Raw genomic sequence first — 21,232 nt, forward strand, 5'->3', positions numbered from 1 at the left:
CCTTTTTTTCATTCATTCATTGGGTTCAGAGGTTCTAGAGGAACCATCTTAGTAGGGCACCATGACCTGTGAAGATGAAATCTTTTAGTTTTATTTTGAATTATATAGACCTTAGGATTTTTCATTTGTTTATTTGCAGTTTCTGAGATATTTATATACGTTGAAATGCACAAATCTTAAATGAACAATTTGATGAATTTTGATAAATGGATATATCTATGTAACACACACCACTATGAAGATATAGAACATTTCCAATCAACCCCAAAAGTTCTTTCATTCGTGTTTTTTTGTTGTTGTTATTGTTGTTGTTAATCCACTGGCAAAAAAAAAGCTTTGACTTTTTTTTTAAATCATAAATTAGTTTGCATTATTCTAGAACTTCATGTACTTCTGTGAAACATACAATATGAACATACAGTTGAGTCTGGTTCTACCCTTGAGTCTGGCTTATTTTGCTTAGTATAATGTGTATGGGATTAATCTGTGTTGTTGCACGTATCAATAACCGTTCCATTTTTTTGATGCATTTATACTTTTCTTATCAATCTACCAAACTTTTGAAATCCATTTTCCTGTTGGTGGATTTTGAGGTAATTTCCAATTTGGGACTATAATGATTAAGGCTGTAAACATTATCAAATTAGTCTTATCTAATAATATGCTTTCATTTCTTTTGGGTAAATAGCTAGAAGTAGAATTGGTAGGATAAAGGGTAAGTGTACATTTAGCTCTTTAAAAAAGTCAAATCTTTAGCCAAAATGGTAGTACCGTGTTACATTCTTATCAGCAGTATGTGAGCATTCCAGTAGCTTTACAATCCTCAACAACATATGGTGTCAATTGTCTTTAATTTTGGCCACTTTAATGAGTGTTTTGTGGTATCTCATTATGATTTGAATTTGATGACCAGTGATTTGGGGACATTTGCATCTGTTTACTGGTCATTTGTATATCTTCCTTTGATAAGTGTCTGTTTAGCCTTTTGGTCTTTATGGAGAGTTGTTTTATTATTTACTTGCAGGTCTTTATGTAAATTTGCCAGATATATGTAAATGTTTATATATATTTAATTTATTAATATATATTAAAATATATATTTAAAAATATTTTCTGCCAGTCTGTAGCTTTAATACTTAATAGTGTTTTTTGATGAATATGCTTTTATTTTGATGAAATATAGGTTATTAATTATAGGTGGGGTTTCTATATATGTATCTCGACTCTACACTTCCTTTGATCTGTTTATCTTGACTATGTCCTGAGACCTTGCTGCATTTATTTATTTTTAGTAGGTTTTTCTTTTAGATTGCTTAAGAATTTCTACATAAACAATAGCATCATTCGCAAATAAAGGCTGTTCTTCCTTTCCAGTGCTCTCCTTTTTTTTTTTTTTTTCCTATCCCATTCCATAGTGTAGGCCATCCAATACAATGTTGAGTAGAAATGATGAACAGACCTCCTCAATCTTGTTCTCATTCTTAGGGGGGAAGCCTTCCATCTTTCACCATTAAGTATGAGCTCAGCTATAGTTGTTTTGTTGTTATTGCTGTTGTTGTTATTTGTATGATACCCTTATTATATTGAGAAAATTTCTTTTGATTCCTCATTTGTTGAGAGTATTTGTTTTTAACATTAAATCGGTGTTGAATTTTGTCAAAACATTTTTTTTGCATCTATTGTGGTGATCACTTGATATAGTGATAGGATATAGGCGATCCTATATTTTGTTGGATTCTATTGATTGACTTTTTTAGTTAATCTGTCATTCCTTAGATAAACCCCTGTTAGCTACGATGCATTGTTTTTTCTATGTATTGCTAGATTCATTTTGATAATATTTCTTTTGGGATTTTTGCATTTAACTTAATGATGGATATTGGTGTATAATTTTCTTGTAATGCTTTTATGATGTTATAATGTTGGAATTATGCAGGCCTTATAAAACAAGCTGAAAAGTGTTCTTTTCACCCGTGTTCTGAATGATTTTGATATCTAAGATTGGTCTACTTTGATTCATAAAGTGTTTGATAGAGTTCATAAATGAAGCTATTGGAACCTAGAGTTTACTTTGCAGAAAAAAAAATCTTTAAACAACTTCAACTATCAAAATAGGTACAAATATCTCTATCATTCAGCTCTTCTATCTATTTGTCATCTGTAATTTATCTCCCTTTCGTGTGTTGTGGCAGGAAGAGTAGCTACCATCCCCCTTCCAAAGTTATCTATGGCCTAATCCCTGGAACATATGAATAAATTATGTTACATAACAAAAGGGACTTTGCAGATGTAATGGATGTTATACGCTTTAAAGTAGGGACATTAATTTGGATTATCAGCTGGGTCCAGTCTAATCACATGAGTTGTTAAGAGCAGGGATCTTTCTCTGGCTGTAGTCAGAGAGATGTGGCACAGGGACAGTCAGAGATTTGAAGCATGAGGCTTGTTGCTTGAAGGTGAAGATGTCTATATGTCAAAAAAAAAAAAAAAGGTCTCAGTCCTACAACCACAAGCAAGTGAGTTCTGCCAACAACTTAAATGAGCTTGGAAGTTGGATTTTCCTCAGAGCCTCTAGGTAAGAACCCAGCTCTGCCAACGCGCTGATTTTGGCTTTGTAAGGCCTGAGCAGAGTGAGCAGAGGACCCAGCTGAGTCACACTGTGTCCAGACTTCTGACTCAAATAATGACTGGGTGTTGTTTTAAATATCCATTATAGCAGCAGTTGAAAACTAATTATGCATGTATAATTTGTGTTAGCTTTTCAACTATACATGTTTACATTTTTTTTTGGTGTTTATTCTAAAGATTGTAATACGTGTCTGCAACTTGTTATATAGTCTAGTTGGTATTGTATTACTTCACATAAAATATAGTTACTTTCCAATAATATAATTTCATTCACCTCATTCTTTGTGAAATCATGTCATATGTGTTACATCTGCATTTGTTACAAGCCCTCAATACAGTTCTATATTTTTAGCTTTAAACAGTCGTATGCATTTTTGTTAATTGGAAGAATGCAAAAGAAACATATGTATCTGTTTTTATGTTTGCCCACTACTTATTTGTCTTACCTGGTGCTTTTTCTGTAGATTTGAGTTTCTCCCTGGTGTCATTTTCTTTCGGCCCAAACAACTTCCTTTAGCATTTCTTGTCATACAGATCTGCTGACAACAGATTCCCTCACTTTTTGTTTATCTGCCAATGCTTTTTATTTTGCCTTCATTTTTGAATGATAGTTTTGTTGCATATAAAAGTTTTGATTTTTTTTTCTTTCAGTATTTTAGGTTATTTCATTGTCTGCTGACCTCCATCATGATGTGAAGTCAGCTGTTTTTCATAATACTGTATTATGGTATTTGTTTTCTGTTTTCTGTTCAACTTTGAAGAGTTTGCCTATGGTCTGCCTAGATGTAGTTTTCTTTATGTTTAACCAGCTTAGGGATTTAATGTGGTTCTAATGCATGTAAGTTCATGTTTTTCACCAAATTTTAAAAGTATTTATGTATTGTATCTTCAAATATTTTTCCATCCCATCGCAAATGTTTATTTATTTTTGAGAGAGAGGGAGAGAGAGCATGAGCAGGGAAGGGGCAGAGAGAGGGAGGCAGAGAATCCCAAGCAGGCTCCATACTGTCAGCGCAGAGCTCAACACAAGGCTTAAACTTATGAACTGTGAGATCATGACCTGAGCCGAAGTCAAGAGTCAGACACTTAAGTAACTGAGCCACCTAGGCACCCCCCCCCATATTTCATCTGAGACTTCAACATCTATATTAGATTTTAGACAGTGTTCCCAAAATCACTGAAGCTCTGCTAATTTTTTTCTTTCTCTTAAATGTTACAGTTTCTGTTGATTTATCTTCACTAACTCCTTTGCTGCCTGTAACCTTTTGATAAGCTCATTGAGGTACCCTTGGGGGCACTCTTCGTTTCAGTTACTTTTGGCTCAGTGTTGGCTTCTTTTATAATAGAAACATACTGTCAAGAAAAGATACATATAAGCTCTTGGGGTGACATGTTTGGATATTGGAAGGTTTAATAGGGTTTATTTCTGGTATGGTCCAGAAACCAAAAAAAAAAAAAAAAAAAAAAACCAAAAAACAAACAAACAAAAAAACCACTGTGAGCTGCTCATTGAAATGGTGAGATAGAAATGTAAATAAAGGGGCGCCTGGGTGGCGCAGTCGGTTAAGCGTCCGACTTCAGCCAGGTCACGATCTCTCAGTCTGTGAGTTCGAGCCCCGCGTCAGGCTCTGGGCTGATGGCTCAGAGCCTGGAGCCTGTTTCCGATTCTGTGTCTCCCTCTCTCTCTGCCCCTCCCCCGTTCATGCTCTGTCTCTCTCTGTCCCAAAAATAAATAAACGTTGAAAAAAAAATAAAAAAAAAAAAAAGATGGTTTTTCTTTTGAATGTTGTAATTCACTGAACACCTGTTTGAGTGGTAGGACTGACGAAAAGGGACAACTGGAACACAGTACACCTGTGGATGTGAATGCTCTTTTATAACTGTGCATGGATGGGCCTGTCCTTTGTAGCAAATAATAGTAGCAGTAGCTTTTGAATGAAAAGCAGGGATGATTGTAACTAGCAAAGGGGCTTGGGAAGTCATTCTAGTCGGTGAACCTGCATGACATAGAAACACAAATACATAAAATAATAACCCACCCAGCTTTCCAAGAAGGGTTCAGATATTTCCTTTGTGTCATAAGTGCATGTACAATGGGGTGTTTCCCCTCTACATGACCTACCTTGATGAATGGAATAAGAGAAGAGAAATGTTAGGATTTGGAAGGAATCTGTAGCAAATCTCTGGAGGTATTTTTCAAGGTTTACCTATTTAAAATCATTTTTAATGTTTTTGAAATGTTTATTATTTTTAAAATGGTTGATGTTTTAAAAATGTTTGGTGATAAAAATTCCTTAGGAAATACATATATTAATATTAAGATTTAGTCTTTTTTTCCCCAGTGGGAATGTTTAGAGTATTTTGCTAGGTATTTTTAGAAGAATCTTTTCACTATACCACAGAGTACTTATTTATTCTGTTTACATTTTATTTTCTTCTCAGGAAGAAGTGCTCTTACAAGAGACATTCTTTACCTTGTGTTTTCAACTTGGACACTGGCCTCCTGTAGCTGTCAGGTGCTTTCTTATGGAGTTAGGGGAAGTAAAGTCCACTTGTGTGTTATTTTTTAAAATGACTGATAGAGAAAGTCAAGGCCACCTTCATCAGAGCTGGGCGGCACACAGCCTCATTTGCTCTGCAATTTGCTCTGCAAAATTGATTACTGCTTCTTATGATGCCATTCTTCCTCATACTCTGACAGAGAGTTCCCAGTGAGCATCACTGGCCTTAGAAGGTTCTGGCTCTTACCAGTGCTAAGATAATTAACAGATTTCTCAGAAATCAGCTTACCTGGGCACACTGGGCCTTCTAGAGTATAGGAATTTCTTTGCAGAGTCAACATTATGGGGATGAGATCTGTTGTCACTATTGGCAGAAGGGGTTACTAACTGGTGAAGACAGCAGCAGAGAGTGCTAGGATCCCATTTTCCACTTCCTCTGGATCTCAGCCTAAATGTCAGATTACTCAGTCTCCTCTTTTGTATGTCCCTGAGGCCTTGACAATGGACACCTACCCTGATTTCCATGTGGAAATTTGTTAATCCAAAGAATGCCAAACTGTCTGGTCAAAATAATCATATGGGATACTTTAAAAATTATAGATGCCTGGGCTGATACTGAATATTTTGATTCTGCAGAATTCAGGTACAGTTCCCCAGTTTTGGAAATCTAGGATCTAGTATATCCTATGAGAATCTCGTTTTGTGTTCCTGAATGAAAATGTATCCAACTAGAGAGAGCAGGTATTTGAGAACAACATGTCTGCTATTTCTTGCTACCAAGAAATGATGAGAAAGCTTTATGTGTATTTTATCCATATCTGTAAGAAAAGTTTTAAGTGGTTCTCTACATTTTATTGCTAAGAGAGAGTCCCTTTAATTTGTATAAATTGACAGATTGCCATCTGCATATAGGAAATATGAATGTCAAGAATATTTGCTGATTTTAAAAATATTTAAAACTCAATTTTCTTTAAAAAAAAGTTGCATATGGGGAAGATGGTTTCTTGGCTATGTGGGGCTTGGATTTTCAACCATTTGTCTTGTTTGCATGCCCTAGTCTAGGTCACCAACCATCCCAGCTTTCTGGGTTTTAGCACTGAAAGCCCTGCAATGTCCCATGAAACCTCTCAGTTTGGGGAAAACTAGGAGAGCTGGTCACTGTAGCCACACCCCATAATCAGGACACTTGCCATCTCCATTCCCAAGACCATTTCATATTCTCCACATTAAGGTTTTTTGTGCAGGCCTAGGAATCCCTCTTCTCTAGTCATTCACTTCCAAATCCCAAACTTTTGTTGCTCTTGCTTTTCTATTTCTCTTTTTCAATATGGAATTTTATTTTTATGAAAACCTGTAGTCATTGTTTTAGAAGGTTTTTGGGAAAAGATGGAGATAACCAGATTGTATGTAAGGTACTATATATATCTATACCTGTATCTATATCTATATGTATCTATATGTATATATATATGTTTATGTTTATATATGGAAACCTTTTAATGATTTCTGACCTTGAAATAATGATATTGTGACTTAAAAACTGTTATTATTGAAATATAATTAAATGTATAATTGTATAAATTTAAGATATATAACATGTTGATTTGATACATTTATGTATTGTAATATGATTACCACTGTGGAGTTAGCTGACAACTTTATCAGGTTATACAATTGCTGTTTCTTTTATGTGATGGTAACAATGAAGATCTAGTCTCTTAGCAACCTTGAAGTTATGTTACAGTATTGGTGTTTATAATAATATTGTGGGCTTTGGTGATTTACCAAATTTAATATCAGAAATTAGGATGAATTTCACTTAAAACCAACTCCAAGGCCACATAAGAGGAGAGTTTCCCCATCATTCGAGTTCCTGGAGCTTCCTTTCTCATGCTTTTCATACCATGTATTACTTGAATTCTGCCCCCTTATTAGTGCAGACATGAAACTCAGGTCTCTCCCAGTTTCTACAAAAGCTCATTCATACCCAAGAGTTTCATGAGTTTAGGAATTCTCTACAAGTTCCTGGGCAGCCGCAATGTCACAGGAGAGGTCATGTTACAGGGCATATGGCCATTGGCCACATACCCCTCCCTGCAGCCTTTTAGACCACAGAACACTTCTGTCTGTGCTTGGGTCTCAGCTTCTGTCCTGAGAGGCATTTTGATGAGTGTATTGGTTCCATGTCATAATATTTTAAGTGAAAGAGTAACATGTTTATCTCAGCAATTATGCAGCTCCACAGAGTGGAAGTGTTGGGTGTCAAACCTCATGCCCTCTAAAGTTAGGAAATGAGAGGAAGCAAATTTCATAAAATTGGCCATTCCCATTTTCAGAGAGTAGTGCCAATGTGAGTTGGAGAAGAAAGTGAATGGGTTTGATCAAGGATATAACACATGCCAACAATTTTACTTTGATGATCTTACTATAATTCCTCTTTCATAGGTGAGGAAATTATAGCTTAGCATACTTAAAAAAATAACAAAAAATTTAAAATCGGGACCAAGTTTATGCAAGTAGCAAAATCTGGGATTCCTTCTCAGGCAGCCTGACCACAGAGTATGTGCTCTTTACCCATATTCACATCACATGAAGACTATAGTTTTCTTTTCACAGATGCATCTGCATGCACATAATTTCAGAACTGCTAGAAAAGAAGTGGAATCGTGTTTTCTAACCTTCCTTCATGCTGTGATTTATAAGGCATGAATTGCTAGTAGCCGGGCTCATCAGGACTGCACTAATGACTGTCTGGCTTCAGCATCCGTGAGGATGTGCAGGAGCCGCTGGGACCAGGGCTGTGCTTCTTTGCAACTGTCAGGATTGCATCATAAGACTCTGGAGAGCTCTCCCACTCCTGTGGTTCTCTCTTCCCAGAAAACCTTGCTCACATTCTTCTATGGCCTGGGCATCTCCTTTACTGGGCTGATATCTGGCCTCTGTACAGGCTCTCTTTCCCTCTGGGAACCCTCTGTAACTACACCAGGATTGAGATAGAGAATGGGCTGGAGAACGCTGGTCTTTGATACTAGTAGGAATAGTTTTTACATGCTTTGATAAACTTCATTTTTCTTGACACTGTAGTAATACATACCTAGACTTCCTAGAAGATTCAAAAACCATTATAATTAATTTAAAAATATATCAAATTGAAGTCATGCCTTTGTTCAACAAAGGAATGTATTTTTTTAGAAGCAAAGAGAAGTGTCCTTACCTCTTCGAATATTCTCCTCTGTGGTAGAAATTGGAGTCTTGTTAGTTTGATGAAGAGAAGGGTGAACTAGCTGAACCCATATATCTGTAACTCTTGAAGAATACATTTGGTCCAGGTAATGAGGGCTCAGTATACAGACTGAGAGAAATCAAGATAACCTATTGGAAAACCAGGACCTCCTACTTAAATTTCCTCTCAAATACACTTAGTTTCCCCAAAATGGGGATAATGACTTTGGGTTCTTCTCTGGTAGCTAAGGAGCTTGGAAGTTGTCACTGCAATCCTCACACGAGGAAAAATAAAGTTGGGGCTTCGGTGGCTCAGTGAGTTAAGTGTCTGACTTCAGCTCAGGTCATGTGTGCTGACAGCTCAGAGCCTGGAGCCTGCTTCACATCATTTGTCTCCTTCTCTCTCTGCCCCCTCCCCCTCTTGGGCTATCTCTCTCTCTCTCGAAAATAAATAACATTAAAAAACTAAAAAAAAAAAAAAGTAAAACTTACCAACTCTTAGATTCACCAGAGAATTGAAGTCACGGAGAAAAATGCTCCCCTTAGATTGGAGGGACAGATAACCTGATAAAGGGAATCACAAATTCCTGGAACAGAAACCTTCATGGGAACCAGTACTGAGGTAGGAAAACATGAGCTGTAATTGGTGGATTGCTGGTGCCTCACTGTGGACAAATCCAAGAGATAAAACCTCTAGTGGGTGCAGTTTGGTGGGGCCAGTGGGGGGCACACTTTTGTGAATTTTGCCTTCAGAACCCCTGTCAAGTTCTCACAGTGAGGATTAGAGAAAATCCCCTCATGCTTCTGGAAAGGGAGAAAAGAAGCCCTTTTTAAATACACACAGTTTCTCTAATATGGGGGTACTAATAGTGAAATCCTGGGGGAGTAACAGGATTAGGTGTGATAATATATATAGAGCATATAGTACAGTGCCTGTAAGGGCTGTTACTGCAATCATTTTACCATCTTTCCGTACATAAGCTGAAAGTTATACTCTTCTACTAGAGAAGCTGTGCAGGAGATAGAGATTCAGAAATGGGCTAAAAGGAGTGTTGTGAAATTTAGCCTAAGCAGTACCTTTAAAATACACAGTGATTTGCATCTTGGAAGCATTACTATCATTTGGCATAACATCATACACATTCTCCCTTGAGTCCCGTGAAAGAGTAATTCACTCCCTGCTGACAAAGAAAAGAGACCAAGGCAGTTTCTGAATGCCGCCCTACTTTTCCAGGCCTTTCCCTCAGAGCCGGGGTTAGTGTTGGAATTATCCAGTGCCTTGGCTGCTTCCAGTTTCCTGGACAGCATCTTCTCAGCTAAGTGGTGCTGTGTCCACAGTGGCATGAGCAGTGTTTTATTGCTTCTCACCTGGCTCATTCCAGAACAAACAGCAGCAGACACACACATGGAGAAATTGCTGGCCAGAGACTGCCTAGAACATCACAATTCTGGTCCATTCAGAGAGAGACGGGAAGGCGACAAAGTGCCCAGACTGGGACCTTCCCCAGGAGAAACCACCTGGGGACCAGATGACGGACATTTGGGAATCTTAACTTTTCATATTTTCCTTATTGGTTTTCAAGTTTTAGTCTTGACTTTAGAGCTCTCAGGAATAGCTCTTCTTCTCATTTTCTTTTTTTGCCAGGTAGCAGTGATTGAGATTTGAAACTACTTTGTGCATTTGTGCCCTTAAATACATCTGCCTCATCCTTGCTTTTATCCTTCCAGTTTCAGAGAACTACATGTCCTTTTCTGTATAATTTATCCTCCTTCATCTTCCCACTGCCCCTCAGGCTGTTATCAGTAGTAGTAGTGGGAACACAGTAAATTTAAAATGACTTGTTTTTGTGTTTCTCATGAGATCCACAAAGTGGCTTAGTACAATTTAGATTCTTAAGTGCCCGGGGGACTCCCTGAAAATAATTTGCTTTTCCCCTTTATTTTGAAAAACAAATGTCAAAAATGCTGAAGTGGGCTGTGATTGCACATGTTAGTCAGAGGTAATCTGGTCCCTAGTCAGTAGGACTTCTGGGGGAGCTAGAAGTGAAATGAAAACTGACACATCAATGAAATCCATGATCTGTTCACCTGCAGTTGAACCAAGGCTTACCTAGGAGGGCAACACTGGTTTCTCAAGACACCAACTCCCAGAGGTTAAGGATTTGCTTTAAATTTGCCAAATTCCTTGACATATTGTAGAAATCTCATCTACAGATTCATGTATATTTAACAGGGTAAAAAGTTTATTGTTGTTTGTCTACAAACTGATTAGCATTTTGATCAGAGCCTTAAATGAATAAATCAAATGCATACTGATCAGACTTAGGAATGAAATAAATCTGGAAGGGATAAGTAATATGTTTGATGAAAGGACATAAAAATTATCAGAATTGAATTGCAAATTACAATGAACAAGAGGAAATGTAATAGGGTACATATAAAGGTTAGCATTTCCATTAAAAAAAAATCAATTGCCCAAGTATAGGATAGGGATAAGGATAGGGATAGGGGAGACCTATGTTTATTACAGTTAATGTGAAAAAAGACCTGAGCATTTGAGAAGACTTTATTAAGTCAATTGTGATGAAATATAATAGTCTCATTTTACTCTGCACTACTGTATCTGGAATATTGTGAGCAATTTTGGGGGCCACACATGGGACGTTGACATCTGAAGAGATGTCAGTTTAATCTAGCAGGATGTATGGGATTTTTTTGGACATGTCTTGTGAGGGGAAAGGAGTAAAGGGATCATCCAAGGAAAAGCTTGTGGAGCTGTGATTTGTTCCTTCAGTCACGTGAAGTTCTTTCAGATGGGAGAAGAGTCAACTCTTGATTTATAAGGCAAAATTTAGGGATGCCTGGGTGGTTCAGTTGGTTAAGCATCTGACTTCTGATTTTGGGTGAGGTCATGATCTCACTGTCTTGAAATTGAGCCCCACATGGACTCCACTGTTTGCATGGAGCATGCTTAAGATTCTCTCTCTCCCTTCCTTTGTCCCTCCCCTCTCTGCTGTGTTTGCACACGCACGTGCACATGCATCCTCTCTGTCTCTCAAATGCATACACACATACATATGGCAGAATCTAGACCACATAAGAAAAAGCTATAGGGAAGTAGATTTTGACTTAAATCTAAGAAAGAAATTTATAACAATTGCAGTTGTTCTGCAATGAAATATAGTGCTTCATAACCTCCTAAACTTTTTGTCACTCTGTGTGAAGGGCCAGGCTAGAATACTAACCTGAGATGCTCACATGCCAGCAGAAGGGACTCTTGGAATGAGTGGAAAGTTGGACTACCTCAAAGATTCTTTCCACTCGGTGATTGTTTTTTAATTAATTCAAGATGAATGCAATTTAAAGAGTTCTCTTTTATATCTCTTATGAAATCTGATTTACTTTCTGGAAAGTTACTTCACGTGTACTGATGTTTTCAAATTACAGCTCTATTTTCCCATGAAAACTATGAAAATGTTCACATGACAGTATTTAGAAGTGTCAATAAGTTGACATAGTGACTACGAGTGCCTTTGACACTTATATGCTGTCAAACCACTTCATATCTGTTCTCAGCAAGATTAGGGAAATTTCTTTGTTAATCTTCTGGGCCAGGATTTGCTTCATTATTCTGAGGTTTAATGTAAGACCTATACATTCCCAATGCACATATTTTTGGCTCTTTGTGAATCTTATTGGGGATATAAGTCAGGAAATAGTAAAAAAAAAATACCTTCAAGAATAGTGTGTTAGGAAACTCTTCTTATTAGTCCTTTAGAGGCTCTGGATACACCTACCTGTTTACCAGCTTTGTCCTCCTGCATCATAGACACCCTCTGTGTTCCCGCCACCTTCTTTGCTGCTGACCCCACAAGGTATATCAGCTCTTGAAATTGAACCTCTTCATTTTCTCTTATCAGAGAAAGCCCCAGGATGGTTTTCTCCATCTAAATCTCTATAATTACATTTTAAAAGGCTAATGTTGATAATGTTGATATTTCTGCAGGTTTTGGAATAGGACTTGGGATTGATAGCAGCTTTCTTTGTCACATTTTCCTGTAAGGCATCCTAGAGACTCACAGGACTCAGTTGGATACCCCCTTCAAGTGATAGATTACACTATATGGTAGGCTAGCAGGCTGAGTATGGGCAGCTCTAGGAAAGTTGTAGTGTCCATTTTCTGACTGTGGCATAGCTGAACATTTTTCTCCAAGAACCCAGCATCTGGACTTCTTCATATAAAAGATGGCAGAAAGATCTTCTTAACAAAGGCCATTTGCAGGCTTGGCTAACCTCAGCATTTCCATAAGAGGGGGAGGGTTAGTATTAATTGGTGAAAGGACAATGTCTGCAGGAATGGGGGTGCCACACGGAACAGTTTCCTGACTTCAGAAGTCATCAGAGGAAGACACCATTGTTCAAACTTATAGTCCAGAGTTATGATCCTATTTTTGTTCTTGTCTTGCTGCTTGTGTTGGTGGAGGTTTACATTAGCATGTAGACCGCTGGGCCAGAAAGGAAAATCATGATATCTGCCTGTTTTAGTGGCCCAGTTTTGCATATTGGCAAACACTCATTACAAGTTGTAATTATTGAAGACATTGGTGTGGTTGCATGGACTTAAAAAGACAAATGCTGAAGCTTATATTTAATAGTGCCATCAAAATTTTTACTGCCCTTAAATTTAATAATATATACAGATTTTCTTTTTGTCCTTATTCTTATACATATAATTGTGTTCTATTACTGTCACTAAATATCAGTAGAAAGAGAATATGTTATCTCACCATCTCCTTTTTTCCCTTTTCCCTTAATTGTTTATAAACACATGAATGTGATTTCAACAACTAATGTTGTCTTAGATGAGGGTGAGCACTCTTTATTGTTTCAAGCATTCTCCTATCTTCCTAGGCTTCTCTCTTTGCCACCTTCCCCAAGAGACAGATTATTATTGATCAGATTTTGTTGGAAATGAGAAAAGCCTGTCTGTCTAGCCTAGCACCATCCAATAGAATTTTTGCAGTTATGCCAATGCTCTATATCTGTGCTGTCCAATACTATAGCTACTGGCCACCCGTGACTGTTGTGCATTTGAAATGTGGGTAGTGTGACTCAGGAACTGAATTTTAAATTTTATTTGATTTTAATTAATTTAAATATAAATAGGTATTTGTGCTTAGTGGCTACCATATTGGGGTATATTGGACAGCACAGCGATTGCCAAAGAATTCAAAGCACCAGAAAATGTAAGGAAGTACACTAATCAGTGAGGTTTACCGTTCTAAACACTCCTTTTCTGTATTGAGCCAAATGGTGTTTAGAAGTCATGCAGCATCTGCTTTGATGGCTGTTTAGATGGTCCTCAAAAAAGTGAGAAAAAATCCACATCCGTGTAAAGCGTTTATAATTAATCATAAAGATCGTTTTCTATGCTATACTAGGTGCTTCACATATCTGCTTTCCAGATATAGCATCTATTATTTCACAAGTGTTCCAAGTTAGATGATAATTATTTCCATGTCAAGTAAGAGAAAGAACTGAGGCACACCGTTTTAAAATAATAAACCAACTCAAAGTCACACAGCCAGGAAATGGTAGAGCCAAGGTATGAACCCAGCTGGGATTCTTCATTGATGCATTTCATAATTAAATATTTCCTACATTGTCTTTTAGAGCACGTGTGCATATTTCCCTAGTCATCACTGAGAAACAAGGTAGAGTTTAATAATATGAGCCCTGTCGCTATATTACCTGACTTGAATGGTCTTCTGACACTCATACCTGTGTGAATTTGAGCACATTACCTGATCATAGCTCTGAGTGTCATTTTTCTCATTTTCATATGAATCTACTTCGTTGGGTTGTTGTGAGGTTTCAGTAAATTTCTCACACAGTGCTTGAACCATAAACACTTGCCATTGTCATTTTTTAAATATTTACTTTTGAGAGAGAGAGACAGAGCACAAGCAGGGGAGGGGCAGAGAGAGAGGGAGATGCAGAATCCAAAGTAGGCTCCAGGCTTTGAGCTGTCAGCACAGAGCCTGATGCGGGGCTTGAACCCACAAACCATGATGTGAGATCGTGGCCTGACCCGAAGTCAGACGCTTAACCGACTGAGCCACCCAGACACCCCTTGCTATCTCTATTTTTAATTTGAAAGGGACTACCATTTATTTTAGGATGTTGATTTAATGTGATGTTAATAGATGAAATAGATACATGCTTTGGGTGCACTTTCTTAGGAAATAAGAGAGACTCTAATAATTCAGATAATTCAGTAAGAAACACCCTGCTGTTCAGCCACTTTGGTGTGTCCATCACTGGGATTATAAAGTCGCAGAGCCCACATACTCTGGCCGGTTCCTCATATCTTTGCTTTTCATGTAACCCTCATAGATGTCTCCTTTGGTGTCTTTGATTGGTTCTGAATGCTGAGCAGTGACAAACACCAACACAGCTGGAAAGCGCTGTAAGATTTGCTGTTCTGTCTTACAGCAGGGAATTATTGCCATGGATACCAGCATCAGAGGAAAACTGGGGAGCATTCTCATCTGGTCTCCTGAGTGGTCTGACATCTGTTTCTGGCAAGGCCAATAATGAGTGTGCTGCTAGCTTCATATCAAACGGAAGACTGATCCTCATTTTTTTTTTTTTAATCACAGATGGCCTCTTCCCAAGATGCCAGGTATGGCCAGAAAGACTCCTCTGATCAGAACTTTGACTACATGTTCAAATTGCTCATCATTGGCAATAGCAGTGTGGGGAAAACATCTTTCCTGTTCCGTTATGCGGATGACTCCTTTACATCTGCATTCGTCAGCACAGTTGGGATCGATTTCAAAGTAAAAACTGTATTCAAAAATGAAAAGAGAATCAAGCTTCAGATTTGGGTAAGTGACTTTGAAATGACAATGTTCTTCAGTCTATGACATTGAACCTAGATATATGAAAGAGAGACACTTTCTGCCTTGTTCTGTCCCCATGGGTCCACAGGCTCCATTTCTAGATTCTTTGCTTGGAAAATTCTGTTTCAAAGACAGTAGAGTGATGCCTCTTTAAGGTATGGAGACTAAACTATGCCTTATTGTGAAGTGTTGCTTCTTAGAGTCTTCAGAAGAAAGAAAACCCAAATATATGTTGTGTTGGTGGTTGAAGGAACACTCAATGAGAAGCTAGACTCTGCCTTTCATGATCTGTATGACCCTGAACAAGCCTGTGAATCCCTCTATGCCACTTTGTAATCCACAAAGTTGGCAAAGTCAATCTAGCCTTTTAGATCATAGGGAGCATCTTGTCCTGGGCATTGTAAAGAAAAGGTCAATGACCAAATGTAGAGAAAACTTAAGTTTGGTACCTTTATAAAGCCCCACATAAAACTTTGAACATGGTCTATTTACCTTTTACAGACTTTCTTTTCTCAGCTCTAAGAGTTATGTTTATTCACACAAGCAAAACAAAACAAATGAAATAAAATATTTACTTTAAACAGGGTTTTCCTCTAAGCGGAAGTTTTCCCACTAACTTTTGAGACCATTTGACTAGCTTTTTGCCTCTTCCCACCCCTGCAGAAGATCAAAGTTTGTTTAAATCTTTGGGATAAAATTAGGACAATAGCAAGTGAGAAGCAGAAGAAAAATGTATATGGGTAACAGGTTTAAGGTAATATAAGAATGAAATAAAACTTAGTGACACCAAAAGAGATTTGTGGAGTAAGCATTTTATGTATATCATGGAATATATGGGTACAATGGTGTGGAGCATTTCTGCAGTGTTTTGGCCCCTTTTCCCTGTTTATTTGTGCCTCTGCCACTCAAATTAACTTGAGCTGTAAACAGGTATTTCCTCCCAAGAGATGTTTCCCACCTTCCTCTGAGATAATTCTGATATCTACTACCATTTTGCACTGGCCTCAGGGGTAATCTGTAGGACTGATGATAAATCTCCCTCCTCAAATATGGAGAACTGGAAGAAAGATAAATCCCAGAGTGTAAAATATAAACCTTTTTTTTTTTTTTAATAATTTTTATCTTTTTCTTTCAACGTTTTTATTTATTTTTTTTTGGGACAGAGAGAGACAGAGCATGAACGGGGGAGGGGCAGAGAGAGAGGGAGACACAGAATCGGAAACAGGCTCCAGGCTCTGAGCCATCAGCCCAGGGCCTGACTCGGGGCTCGAACTCACGGACCGCGAGATCGTGACCTGGCTGAAGTCGGACGCTTAACCGACTGCGCCACCCAGGCGCCCCTAAACCTTTTTTTTTAAAATAAATACCACTTTATTAAAATATCGGTATAAACCGAGTGACCTTTAAGTATCTTAAAGTTCTTAGGTGTAACTTTAAAGATGTAGGTATGCACACAGACAGGTATCCTTTTGGGCAGCTTACTATTTTATTTATTATAATTCAGGAGTCATCCAAGTCTAAACAGAACTGGTGTAAGAGCTTGGAAAAGTTGTCGGAGTACCTTTCACTACTCTTCCAGTCCTCAAAGCCCTTTTTGTTGGGAGGGTACCTCTTTGGAACTTAAATATACAGCCCTGTCTATGGAGATAGAAAGAGCTATGTTCATTGCTTCACATTTGGGTCCTGGTTCATTCTCTTCCTTTTGAGCTTTAAGCAACCAACTGTCATATCACTGTTACTCTCATGTTCAGGCTTAAGAAAGGTCCCTCAACTCTGAAGAGATTTGGTGAATTGAAAGTTAAATTAATTTTGTAACCACACATCTCTCAACTCGCTGACCATGTTTTTTTCTGCTGCTAAAATAACAGTCCTTCCTTTGGCTGACAGCTCCTAGTTTCTCCTTATACCTTACAGATGCTTAAAGATGGCTGTCATGATCATTTAGGTAAAACGCCAACTTCGTGTGTTAAGTCAATCTAATAATCTCTAGTAACTTCTCAATCTAGGTTTTTGACAGAAATGATTTGTAGAGGTACATAATTATCTGTTTTTAATGTAAAAAAGATGTATTTCAAATAACATAAATTATTTTGAGAATTATAAAGTATTTCGTACTTAAAAATATTTTCTTCAAAGTGCACAATGCTACTATGATGCCAGAGCTGATTCATTGACTTTTCTTGGGGGTTGAAATTAAGTTACTTCTGTATAGGTCTTACATTTGGATGAAAGTTGTTCTCCGAGCTAACTTAAGCCTCAGATCTTTGAGCTGCCTCAAAGATCTCCTCATACTTCTCACTTCCCATAACTTCACTCACAAAGCTCTCGCAAAGGGGAGCCTGGGTGGCTCAGTCGGTTGGCCATCTGACTTCAGCTCAGGTCATGATGTCCTTGTTTGTGAGTTCAAGCCCCAAATCAGGCTTCTTGCTGTCAGCGCAGCAGAGCCTGCTTCAGATCCTCTGTTCCCCCTCTTTTTCTGCCACTCCCTCTCTCTCTCTCTCTCTCTCTCTCTCTCTCTCAAAAATAAATAAACATTAAAACAACAACAAAAAAGCTCTCACATATAACTCTCTTTAAATTTGTATCAAATCTTCCGTAATCTACCATTTTCCCCAAACCTCCAACTCTCTTCACAGCCCAGTCCAGCCCAGGACTTCATTGCAGGGCTTCCATTCTCCCATTCTGTGGATACATATACACTCCGTCACGGGTTAGCAACTCAGGAATCCTTCCCCTTGCCCTCTCCTTAGTCACAACTGTGGTTTGGTGGCCACTGTTATCTTTGCAACTAAAGTAGTCTCTTCTCTTCCTCTTTAGGGAAATTAGGAGCTCTTAATGCACCTGTGATTTCACGGGTGTGAAAATGGGTTTTACACTACTGTATACCAACTGGTCTACTAGACTGTGAAACATTCCAAAGAAGTACTATAAAAAGATTTTGTGCTCATTGAACTTATAGTATAATTGGAAAAAGAAATTAATATTGAGTAGTTATATACTCTTACAAGCAAACACCTACTGCATAAGCATTATATATAGCTAGCATTTATTGAACACACACCATATGCCAGGCATTATCTATGCTTTACCTCTAATTCCTGAAACAATTCAACTTTGCATTTCTTCTTCTTCTTATTTTACTTGAGAAATTTGAAGGTAGGGCAAGTTTAGTAGCTTGCCAAGATCATATGTAATGAATTACTGATTCCAGGACACGTCTATCAGAGCCTAATGCTTGGGCTTCTATTCCCCTTTACCAAGCTGACAAAATTATGAAGTTTTCTTGAATATGGTGATGTTTTTCTGGAGATGGCAATTTTAAATGATGTATCCTGGGATGTCAAAAAAAATTTTGAAAAAGTTTGGCCATTTCAGTGAATTGAGGCATGCAGAGGAGGATAGGGTAAAGAGAAATAGGGTGGTGTGCCTAAAAATAGGTATACCTACAGTAATTCTAGGGATCCTTGCTTGATGCTATCATGTAAGTATAGCATAGTTGTTATTTAACAATTTTAAATAACATAGTTGTTATTAGTTGTTATATAACAACTTTAATAAATCATTTTTGGGGGAATATATTTGGCACTTACAGTTTTTCATCTCCTAGTATTTAATAGCCAATTAACTACTTTTCCCAGCTTATAATATTTTTCTGTACTTACATTAATTTGTAACTAATTCATTAGGGTGTCCACAATCATCTTACTGACAACACTTCTGAAACCAAATGTGTGGGTTTTCTAGACCAGTTAATGCTTCAACTCTCTGTGGACACCACCTGGCTGCAAACAATTTAATTCATTTCTGATGTTTACTACCTGGAATTACCTGGACCCCAGATGTAAAGGGCTCAGTTCTGCAAGACTGCTGTCCCTTACTTCAGACACCCATCACAAGTCTGTTGTTTTTCTGATATACAGGCTCCAAATTGGGGGTGGGGGGTTCCCATTACACCACCCCTCAGAGTTGATAATTTGTTAGGATAGCTTATAGAACTCAGGAAGACAGTTTACTTACTATTATGTGTTTATTATAAGGATAGAACTGAGTAACATCTAAACAGAAGAGAAAAGTAGGACAGTTTCAGGGCAGGAGGATAGGTACAGTTTCCATGCCTTCTCTGGGCATGTCATACTCCTAGACCGTTGATGTATTCACCAACCCAGAAGCTCTCTGAACCTCATCCTTTAGGATACTTATGGAGCTTCCATTACACAGGCATGATTGTCATGATTAATTAAATCATTGGCAGTTGGTGATTAACTCAGCCTGCAGCACCTTTCCCCTCCGAGCGGTCAGGGGGGTAGGGCTGAAAGTTCCATATCTTTACCTGGACAGGCTGAGGATGTTGATATGATTCTGATTACTTTATTAGTTTTAAACTGTCCATTAAGAGGACTGTTTCCAGGTTAGGAAACCAAGGTGTTTAGAGAAGATAAATATTTGGCCTTACCTTACAATTAGTACCAGAGCAGGTCTCCTGCTAGTTGAGCCAGTCTGATTGCTACTACACCAAGTTCATTCTCAAGGTAAATGCTGTGTTATGATCGCTCTGATAAGTTTACTTGATTGCCGGTGGAATCCACCAGGCTCAGGGACATCCAACTTGAGGCCAGATTTCAAGTATTTCTAAAATATCAGGAGGAAGTGCCTGTCTGGGAAGACTCCCCCGTTCCTCTTTGATGGTGTGCTTTTTGCATGTGTTGCATCCGGAGTTTCTGAGTCCACAAATTGGATTACTTAAGTGGATTTTTAACAATTCACATGCAAATAAAGCGTTTTAACAGCTACTAGAAACCACTGACATTTCTTCATGGACATGTTACACCTCCTTTCTGTGGAAGTTCATTACTGCCTTGGAATAAACTTGTTTAGAGAAATGTTCATTTGTACTTATTTACCAACTTTGTATTCCATTAGTATATTTGTGAATCCCTTTATCCTTCACTGAATTTATATTTCTTACTGCATTTTCATTTTATTATCATTTTTATGCTTCTCAAATCAAAAATTTTCAAAATTTTAGAGATTCCAAGTATTTGGTCTGGTTCTTTAATTTTTTATGTGTCGGTTTAATGCTATTATGAATATATTGGGGGAAAATATAGTGTGGTTGTCACTTTAATGAAAAATATTTCACAGCTGGGATCTATATTATTTTGCTTCTCATTTTAAAAATAGTTTAGCTTTGAGAAAAGCTGTGTAAAGTGGATGCCTTCCCAATGAGAAGACTGAAAAAAATAGCATCAATTACGAAGAATATCACCTATATTTATTTTTAGTATCTAGATTACTAGGATGAGAGCATTGAGGCTTATAGCAATTTGCAAAGCAGAATGTGCTGACAATTATTGCAATTAGACTGTGTAGATAGCCAGACTTGACAGTGTGATTCTCCTGAATAAATAGCAACTTCCTTTGCTTGAAGAAAGCACCTGGATATCCTTTTTCAGTTGGGTCTGCATTTTTTAAGTCCTAAAATCAGGGTTGACTCCAACTAATGGAAGACTTAACTTGAAAAAGCCATAGCCTAATTGGGTAATATAGGTTTTACATGGACAGGAGCCAGGTAGGCAGAAGGCAGAGGGCATTACTGTTTTCATTGCTCTTTGTCACTCCTTGTGCCTTTCTCCTTCCTTTTTCTCTCTTTCCCCTTCTTCCTCCCTTCATTTCTGAAGCTCTGGCCAGGCTGAGTTAATTGGAAACTGATTCTCAGCATGTTCAGAGTCCAGGGCTGCCACACACAGATGCACGTTGTATACTGTGCAAGGGCACCCACCAAAGGGTCAAGTGGGGCCCTTCTCCACTTACTGAGCCTTGTGCTCTTCCTAAGGGGCACCTTTTCCTTTTCTCAAAGGTTCCATCTGTTCGTCAAGTATGTGCTGCTGGACTACATGCATCTAAAGGGGATTCTGATCCCCGTATTGTAACCAAGTCTTCAGGTAGGAACTAGTCAGAATCTAATGCAAGAGATGG

At 38.0% G+C, this 21,232-nt stretch overlaps 1 protein-coding gene across 1 annotated transcript in view; it reads left to right on the forward strand.

Annotated features, from left to right (window-relative positions):
- The window catches only part of RAB3C (RAB3C, member RAS oncogene family), a 298,759-nt gene that overhangs the window by 24,822 nt on the left and 252,705 nt on the right, over positions 1 to 21,232 (forward strand). The window contains exon 2 of the mRNA XM_047066326.1: positions 15,014 to 15,241. Within this exon, the coding sequence (XP_046922282.1) occupies positions 15,014 to 15,241 (228 nt within the window). The remainder of the gene's footprint in view (positions 1 to 15,013; positions 15,242 to 21,232) is intronic.

The sequence above is a fragment of the Lynx rufus genome, unplaced genomic scaffold, assembly GCF_022079265.1.
Source record: "Lynx rufus isolate CCGP_SWC_20201006 ecotype Redwood Valley unplaced genomic scaffold, mLynRuf1.p SCAF_1, whole genome shotgun sequence".
NCBI classification, from domain to species: Eukaryota; Metazoa; Chordata; class Mammalia; order Carnivora; family Felidae; genus Lynx; species Lynx rufus.